The sequence below is a fragment of the Macrobrachium nipponense genome, chromosome 6 (genome assembly GCF_015104395.2).
Source record: "Macrobrachium nipponense isolate FS-2020 chromosome 6, ASM1510439v2, whole genome shotgun sequence".
Taxonomy (NCBI): Eukaryota; Metazoa; Arthropoda; class Malacostraca; order Decapoda; family Palaemonidae; genus Macrobrachium; species Macrobrachium nipponense.
In genome coordinates, this window is record NC_061108.1 from 29,875,312 (window position 1) to 29,885,311 (window position 10,000).

Sequence of the window (10,000 nt, forward strand, 5' to 3'; positions counted from 1 at the left end):
ATTTTCCCTTAGTTTGGTTGACTGCTTTCTCCCTTCTACTGGCGAGTTTTGGAATTCTCTTCTGCTCCGTTTTTCACGGTTCCTTCATATATTTTCATTTGTCTTGAACAAATAAAAATGTAGGAGCAGAAACCCAGAACAAGGAAGCCAACACACAAATAAATAAAGGTTTTTGGGAGGACGCATGAATAAAAACACACCACTTATATAAAATGTAGCTTTAATATAAGTATCTAAATGCTACAAAATCGAGACACAATGCGTAGAGCTCATGAGCTATGTACAGTCCTTAAAGCAAACAGTAGGTCATTTCTTCGTGGCAGCCGCAGTACCTCTTTCACAAATACACTTGACTTTTGTGCCATGCAGGTCATAAGGTCAAAAGCTGCATAGCAAATATAACAGAAAACGAGCCCTATTGCACATTCTTCGGCCAAGAAGAACAAGAAGAGAGACTCCGAATGTGAGAATTTGCCATACTTTGGATGATGGAAGTGACTCATCATTATATAACCGTTTGGTTTTGAAAAGCATTCCCTATTAAAACAATTTTATTAAGAACGGAATTTGGAATTCAACAACTTGAATGTGAGACAGTCACTTTAGGTGACACTGATATGGATGCGAAAATTTCGTATTATAAATGGCAAGAAGAACAAAGAATGATTCCTTGGACTCTACCATACATTTTTGTGCAATAAACAGATGACAACATTCACGCACAAAAAGACGACTCTCAAAACCCATCATTAGTTCTTATTTACCTACCAAAATAGTACTACAGACTTAAAAAAAAATGAATTCCAGACTGACCAAAAAGTCCTTGTTTTCTTAAACATTACTAAAGACGACCACTTGAAAATTTACGCCCCATTCTTATTCATCTGAAACAAAACACAACAAACGAGCCAAAGAAAGTCAAATTTGCTGCTGCAAAAACAGAGAGATTCGTCCATTATCCTCTTCTCTTGAGGCAATGGAAACAGATTCTGTTCTTTGGGTCATTTTTCTTGATGTTCCTCGCGAGATGTGAGAGCATTGAAGCCAAACTCAAGCTAAACGGTTGTTCTTGTGATGAAGAATCGGGCTATGAATAGATTTGTTCTCTTTTCTCAGACTCGTCCGTATAAAGCAAATAATTATGTTGTTTTTCTGTTAATTTTTGTGCCGACTGTGAAATAAAAGAGTTGCTAATTTATTTTATGAATTGCCACGAAGAATTTTTTCTCAAAAACCATACATCGGAAATTATACACAGTTTCCAAAATCTGATATTACCTTTTGTTAAACATCGGCATTATTTTTCATCATCCAGAAACGTTAATTAATGATACATAAAATTACTCATTAATGGTATAAAATTACCTGTTCATCCTTTCAACAATAAATATAGTACTTTCATCCATTAAGCTCTGAAAATTTATGAAATTAATGGAAGGCTTTTACTGGGATATGCATACTATTCACTTTGTAAATGATTGAATGACCTGTATGATTAATTACAAATCTTCAATAACAAGTAGTGAAAAATGCTCATGTTCTCAAAATGCCTTTCATCTACAAGTAATTCAAGCTCTTTATTCACACATTTCAAAAAGAAGTTAAGTGTTCTTGAAGGTCTTCATTGGTTATCAGAGTCTCTTCATTAGCACAAAACATATCGGAGGCTTTTTCTCAAAAGGTTGTTACTAACAACAGTTGCTTTAGTTTATCCAAAAGAATCAATCACTGATATAACTATTACGAGTCGCTTTTCTGTGCCAACTGGTCGAACAAATGTAACGTTAACTTCGTTTTAAGTATCCAAAAAAGCAGCGTCACATGACATCAGTAATCTGTGGTTGCATATAAAAAAACACATGCTGCTTTATATGCCTTCAGATCGTGCGTGATACATTGGAAGCCCATTATCACTGGTATTGAGCAGTTATGTATACTAGTAAAGTCACAAGTAAAATACACTAAAATCACTCCAATATTTCATTATTTACTACGATCTATTGGAAATTTTATCACTTTTTCACTTAGAACTACTTTTTTCCACCAGTTTTCTCTTTGAACTACATTCTATGGGAACTATGTACTTGAATTAGAAATACACTTGTCTCAGGATCAGGTTTTCTTCTTCATCAAAGTGGAATTATAATTGATATCACTGTAACATTTCTTTCCTCCTTGATCATGCCAAAACTTTGAAAGCAGCGAAGACTAAATATGATGTATCTTAAGCTTCATCTTTAATTGTGAGGTAAAAGTTCCCGAGTTTTCAAAGTTAAGACTAAATATTCCTGAAATATATTTCAATACTTAGGTAGACTGCATTACTTTCACATCCAACGGGAAATATAACGGCTATCTTTCACTTTGCTCGCTTATCAAAACTCTTTCTGTGTCCACATCCTTTTACTGAAACATCTATTTCTAAGACAAGAAAACAAAGGAAAACCCTGCAAAGAGACTCAGCACTGGCTGACCCTACATTCTATAGGAACGATCACGTGTCTTAACAAATAAAGAAAAGTTCTAACTGGCTATCAAAGAGAAAAAAATGCTATGACTGATAGCTGACTTTCAGCCAAGCTCTAAAAATATCATTGTGGTAATGCACAGATTTCTGCCACCAGAGCAATGCGTTTTCAGTGTTTACAAAGACGTTGCAAAATTCTTCAACCACACAACACAATTGTTTTTCATTGCAAGGCCTTTATGTGAAAAGTATTTTGTTCAAACATTTCTGGTGGCATTTGCTTTAAAAAAAATGAAAAAGCTGCCCATGCAAGTTAAAAGTAGAAAGTTGAGGCCATCGACAACTTCACTTTTTGAGCATAAACAGGAACCCCCTTGGCGATAAAGAACCTTGTCTTTGGTTCAGCAAGCATAAATAAATTATAAAACTATACAAACACAAATATGTTTCCATGAAGTAGGGCAAACAGGTTTCCTCCTTGTTTTGTATCACTTGAGCAAAGAGTTAATGCACGTACACTGGACAAAACTGGGTTTGTTGCGGAACATTTTCGTTATGAGGGATTACCTGTACAAAGACGATGCTACCTGCAACTATCTACCTTTAAATGATCAAGAGATAAACACACCTGAATATATGATATCCAGGCTTATTGCCATATGTTTACAAATAAAAACTAGGCTACTATCCTTCAGAAATATTCTCTCAGATCTGGGCAACTTATTGAAAGTTTCCTCATTTCTCTCGAAATGAAAAGTACTACCATTCTAGGGAGATCACGAGTTGATTACAAGAAAATACGACGCATCTTGCTCTTCATAGATAGGAACCACTATGTGTCAAGGGATAAGTTGTCCAAAAGGAGTGATTACACGTCCCTCACTCTGAGGAGAGAGACTACTCTCCAAAAGAGAAGATAATCATTATTCTTATTCATGGAATGAAGTTTCCTGGAGGGAGGGACTGTAGCCAAAACGCCAGAGGGCAAACACTTCTATATATTATGTTACTTAAGAACGAGTTAGATATCTTAATGATTAACAGTCCATCCTCAGACTGCACAGATTTACGTATGTTTGTTTATTCCAGTCCTAGGACCTTGTAAGAGGGACTTCTCAACAAGTGAAGGTTGCTTATTGCCAAATGAAAGAGTGGCGGGATATCCCCACCACTCTTCTTCCATAACTTGAAGTTGTTCTGAGTATGTCTATCCAGCGCACGACGCTGATTCTTTAAATCATCAGAAGTACGTTGCTTCGTTACGCATTTTAGAATCGGATCAACCATCGCTAAGTTAGTCATCTTCACAGGCTTGTCAACTATTTGTTAATAAATCTCGGCCTATGTAACTTTTATATTCTAGGATAACCATAAACGACGGGGAAACCTGGGCTTTACAGAAAGACTTCGAGAATCATGATATTATAAAAGTTCATTATTATCATTGCTTTAACACAACCTCAAGCTCTTTCTTCTAACGCACGCCTGTGTCGTAAAATCACTGTCAACTTGTAAATAAATACTCCACGAAGAAAGCAACACAAGACTGCGAAAATCATCGTCAGAATTAGTAGCCAAGAGATGGAGTAATGCTACTTCGAGTAGGAATCTTCATTCTGACTATGTTTTAAAAGTATTGTCACTTTCAATTTTTATTTAGGTGTGGAATTAAGAATTATACTTTTGACACACAACATGGAGCTGTTTCTTAAAAACAACCTCTATTTCGTCGCCGATATGAATCACTGGTAAAGGCAAGAACCTTGTAAAGGCACGTTCGTTCCAGGTAAGAGTATTTTCTGGTCTATATGGTTACCTGTTGATGCCCAGGGTGGTCACAGCTTTTAGTATGGTGACGACTTCGACTAAACAGACACCTGAAAGAACTAAAACAATATCGATACTACGTAGCAAGTCTGTTTGAGATTGTATAGCTGTTTTAGCAAACTCGGACATTGTTTTCTTAGTAGCAGTTCTGTGCAAGCGACGAACCACCTACTGTTGATGCCACTTCGTACAACTTGAAACCCGTGGAAAACTTGTATGTGAATTTTAACAGGCATCTAAGATGACATGGAATCGAAATCATAAGTTAATGGAATTAGAGAGCATATTTGGCAAAAAGAAAAAAGGTAGTAAAAAAAGAAAACCTTAGAGTACTAAAGGTTCACTGTCATCAGGCTAAATCAAGCCTCTTCAAAACGAGTGTATGGGAAAGGACACTGAAATACCTTTGGCGTTCCAGGATATTGCATTTCTCCACTGACGTGCTGGAACGTTGAACCATTCAGGAGTGAGTGATACATGCCTACTGAACTTCGACCCAAGGAGCTAAACCGACCCTTGGAAGTTCCTTAAAAAATCCTAAGGTGAATGTTTGTGTGTCTATAATATCTTACATCAATCTTTTACATGTTTATTTTACAAGAGGCCAGGATTAAATAGGAACAATTGGCCTGCTGGGTTTCTGCGACATTCGAAATGTCTTTGTTACAACGCATTTGGTTACAGGAAATGTTGTACTTTTTGTTATCATACAATAACTGCACATTTTTGTCTTGTTCAACACCAGGTACACGGTGTGTGTATCTCCTGGGTTTTTAAACTAAAAGAAAAAAGAAATTATAATGTATCATGTAATAGTCATGCTATAGTTAATATATACAAACTGCATCTTCATTTCTCTCAATAATCATACTTCAGAGAAGTTTGGTTATAACAATAAATACATAAAAAAGTGTGAGGATCACGTGCTCTCATTATGAAGCTCTGGTAATGATGATAATGATGAAAATATTAATAAAGTCATAGCGCTGTCAGAAATATAGTACAGAAACCTCTGACCAGCATAATTCACTTGTTTCCATTATATTATTTTCACACAATTCACTTGCTTCCATTCTGATATATTATTTTTAGTGTTTTTCTAGTTCTAGGTCCAAGCCTGTTACTAGAGATAACATGACATAAAAGTTTTTTTAACAAACATTTTTGTTTTGTCTTGGGAATTGATAATAAGAGGGTCGCACAAAAGCACTAATACGGCCTCCAGACGGATGGGTCGTTTGGCGAAGGACCACCTGCCCTCGTTCCATTGCTCATATAACGATCATGTCCGTGAGCACCATGCAGGCTTTCGTCTGGTGTCATGTGGGTGGCCATCATGCTCTGGTGTGCCACGGGCGTGCTTGCTCCTCCGGTGGACATGTCACGATATCCATCGTGTCTGGTGTAGTCTCCTCGCTGTCCTGTGGCATTTGGCGCCGCTGTGGCCCCGCTGTACTGATCAGCCGTTGCTTGACGTGGATCCAAGAGTGATAACTGCCCTTGCTGAGGGTACAGATGTGGGTATAAGAGCGACATGCTGGGAGAGAGGTAACCCTGACCAGTAGTTGTAGCTGAATAGTAACCACTGCCCAAGTACCCGGGGTAGCTTCCTGCGCTGCCACCAACGCCTCCTGTAGCAGCTGCAGCAGCAGCTACGACACCGCTCCCTGTGCCTCCAGTGGACGAAGAGCCCCCTACCAGAAGGCCACTGGTGCCGGAGGGTGTCGGTGCGGCGTTGGTTGAAGTCGCCGGTGGCGTGTACGGTGCGCAAGACAAGTCCTGTCGGGGATCGGATGCCGTGCTGGCGGCGTGTCGTGGGTCTGGCGAAGAGTACCTGACGAGCATGTAGTCGTGGCGAGGAGGAGATTGCGGCGCTTGTAAAGAGGCGAGGCTTTCGTAATCTCCTCCGGAACTCGGCGAGTTTTCGATCACTCCTGCAAAAGTAGGTAAGAGACGAGTTAAATTCTGCTCTCTTCTTGAGGGGGAATATAATGCTCACCGCTGTTAGGGGGATAGGGTAGGAGTGCGAGTAAGGAGAATGTTATACAATGCATGCACAAAAAAAGTTTCCTAATATAAAAGTGATTGCATTACTGTCCTTGAAACCCTTGTTTCACATTTAATTAGCAGAGAGATATCTTTACATTTTCAGATATTTTAGAGAATGTTAGCTAGTTTAGCTGCAAAACCAGAATAAACAACAGATCGCAGGTTAACCTACTAATAATTTTCAGTTATGTAACCACTTATCATTATCAGTCTAGAGAAAATGAACTATTTTGAGCAACACTACTTTTGGCGTCGCTGACCACCGCTATCTGTCTTTGAGTTTTTCCCCACATGAAAGCATACCTACCTTATATATATATATATATATATATATATATATATATATATATATATATATATATATATATATATATATATAGAAAGTAAGAGTGGGTGCATTTTATATATTTAGATACATATACAGTATATATATATGTGTACAGATATAGATAAATATAAGTATATATATATATATATTATGTATATATATATATATATATATATATATATATATATATATATATAGAGAGAGAGAGAGAGAGAGAGAGAGAGAGAGAGAGAGAGAGTGTTTTAGTCATGGGTGGTTGGTTGCGGTCTGTCGGGCCCGACTACAGGGAAGCAACCTTCCTAATTACAATTTACGTGTAAGAGGATGCATCATTGGCTCATGACGTCTCATTGCGGGCTTAAAATATCCTTTGAGCCTCGAACGGCTAAGAGGCTTTGAAAAAGACAGTTACAATAAGAAATAGCTAAAGCGACGCAAAACGATCGATAATGGATGTCCAAGACGAAAAAAGTGGTTGTGGTAAGTGAAGCAGAGGTAACTGACGAGCACAAGTTAAGTGATTGAAAAATTTGTACATGACTTATTTAATGTGATTTATTGTTAGGAAAAATTACGATGATAGCAACCAAGATAAACGCATACCAGTTTCTGTCGTAGCTATCATAATAATAATAATAATAATAATAATAATAATAATAATAATAATAATAATAATAATAATAATAATAATAATAATAATAATATCTATAAACGAACTTTCTAACATTCATAATGAAATTATGAGAGGCGATATAGTAATTAAAAGAATAAAAAATAAAATAAAAATAGTATGACAGTTTACCGACGAGTGAATTTAATTGGTAGAAATCGCAACATGCAACATGGAACTCCTGAGGAGCAAATTAACAAAAGGAAAAACAAATCTTTCAAATTGCCGCAATTACTGGAATCTAGCTCACCAGACATTCGCGTGGAAATTATTTTCTCCTCCTAATATATTTAATTTGGAATGTTTTCATACATTTCCCAGTGTTTCTCAATGACTTGGATATTTTTGAAGAGTTTTTAAAACAGACGTATTCTACAGAAACATACTTCCCAATTATCTATTGTGATCAAAACAATTTGTGTACTATTCAAAAACCTTCTACTGGAAGAAAAACGAATGTACTTCCTGACGAAAAACGGTGAGTTCAGCACAGCACAAAACTTGCGAGGCCATCCATCAGTTGGAGTGAGGTACTCGTCCACCTTTCAGGGGTCTCAAGAAGAGGAAGAGAATGCCATATCCTCGTCGTTACAATCAATTTCCCCTCCTGGGAAATTTCGATGCCTCGTAAGTAACGAGCCTTCCCGCTCGCATAACAAGCAACTGCACCCACGGAATGCACCATTAAGCTCTTCCTCTCTGGCTGTGTCTTATCTTGTTATAGCGAATTAGTGCAGAACACTGAGAGGCACTCAAGACAGCTAAATCATATTGAATTAAAGCCTAATTACACACAAGCACATCTCGAGGACGACCTCCGGAAAGCTATAAATTATCGTGGGACGTTCTGTTAATTCGATGTGCGAAATAGCGAGCTGGCTCCGTTGAGCAATGCTTTCATTTTCCGCCGAGGGAGCGAGCAATTCGGTGAACGTTTTCGTTCTCAAATTTCTTCCTGCTCCTTTGTCTCGTTCTTTATACACACGACTGTTCCTTTCCTTTTCTCCGCGGTTTTATTTTCGTTTCGTTCTGATTAAAAATAATGACGTCAATTACATGACAGCAGTTGCTAATGAATCTGCAGACTGATCAATAAAATCTACTAATGCAAAGAATATTTACAATAGGGTTAGAACCGTTGTTGTCTTTTAATTAGGCTTCATACCATCCAAAGCATTTTATTCTCAATAGACATCCATCATTGTTATACGGAACTGGCCAAACGCCCTCCACCACAGTGACAAAAAACACATGAAATAAACATAAAATTTGCACATATCTAATTCAATGATGGTGCAGTTACATCAACCTGGTCTTAGAATTAGTAACATGAACTAGCATATTAAAAAAATGCCACCTTCTAAAATCAATAGTAGGTAAATCAACAGTAGGTATGTTTACCTGAGGACAAATGAGTCGAATTTGAATCTAGTGTGTTGACCTGCTGCGAGATGTCGCTACTGTAGCCCAGAGCTTGAGTCGATGTGAACCCGCTCTGGAGAGTTGGCGTGTTGCTTCCTCCCAGGCTCCCTGTCGGCGATAGAGGATAAGGGGCTTAGAAAAGTGGATGCAAGGCGGCCACTGGCGTCTCTATCCAAAATATAAATACTATTCTATGAGCTGATGCTGATACTGTGTAATAATGCTTTAACTGGGTATAAAAAAAAACAGATGAAGATATTACATGCAATCTTATTCTTTAAAATACCATCCATTTTAGTTTCTCTCTCTCTCTCTCTCTCTCTCACTTTTCTTCCTTATTTCTTTGGGAAAATCCATACTGCCGGTTTTGCCTCGTCGTTTTCATTCGCTTCTCTTCTCATTCTTCTATACATAGCGACATGCATTCACACACACACATACATATATGCTTATAGGTATATGTGCAGAGAGAGAGAGAGAGAGAGAGAGAGAGAGAGAGATGCATTCACAGGCATACATATATGCTTATAGGTATTGATATGCAGAGAGAGAGAGAGAGAGAGAGAGAGAGAGAGAGAGAGAACGCAGAAATGGTTGGAAAGTAGCACAGGTGGAAAAATCGCTAAGAGCACGTTGAAGTAAAATTGAGAAAAGTGGGTGGAAATATGAAATTATTTAGAATGCCAGAGGAGCTAAAAAGGAGAGAGAGAGAAAAAAAAGAAAACCAAGGAAGTAATTATTTGTTGGATATGCAGAAGTGTTCAACTGAAACGGTTTAGATGTCCGGAACCAACGATATGTGAATGGTGCAGGGTTTGAAAGAGGGGCGTTTATACGACAATTGAATTGTGGCCTGTGATTTTTTAATAGGGAGTTGAAGAACAAGATAGAAAGGTAGGTAGATAGATGGATGGATAAACAGGCATACATTTATGCTTAAGGTATATAATCAGAGAGAGAGAGAGAGAGAGAGAGAGAGAGAGAGAGAGAGAGCGCCCCTGGTTCCTATCGTTTCCCTTAATGATCTTCAAAGTAACGGCTGAACGATATACAGAAAAATTTCAGTTGATCAATCATCATCAGGCAAATTAGAATGCTTCGGTCTCCTCAGAATGACATTTGGCTGAGAACTTGTAATGAGCTGGGGAAACTTTCCCTCCTACGGCCCAGACGTTCTCTCTCTCTCTCTCTCTCTCTCTCCTCTCTCTCTCTCTCTCTCTCTCTCTCTCTCTCGTGT

At 37.9% G+C, this 10,000-nt stretch overlaps 1 protein-coding gene across 5 annotated transcripts in view; it reads right to left on the reverse strand.

The window, feature by feature from the left end:
* Positions 1-211: 211 nt before the first annotated feature.
* Positions 212-10,000, reverse strand: part of LOC135216727 (runt-related transcription factor 1-like) — a 332,240-nt gene continuing 322,451 nt past the window's right edge. For 3 of the 5 annotated variants that reach the window (XM_064252187.1, XM_064252186.1, XM_064252185.1), the window contains exons 5-6: positions 8,743-8,871; positions 214-6,228 (exon numbers count right to left, since the gene is read on the reverse strand). In XM_064252187.1, coding sequence (XP_064108257.1) covers positions 5,504-6,228; positions 8,743-8,871 — 854 coding nt within the window. In that variant the 3' untranslated portion in view covers positions 214-5,503. Of the gene's footprint in view, positions 6,229-8,742; positions 8,872-10,000 lie in introns of all 5 variants that reach the window. The other 2 variants (XM_064252189.1, XM_064252188.1) reach the window with 1 other exon arrangement.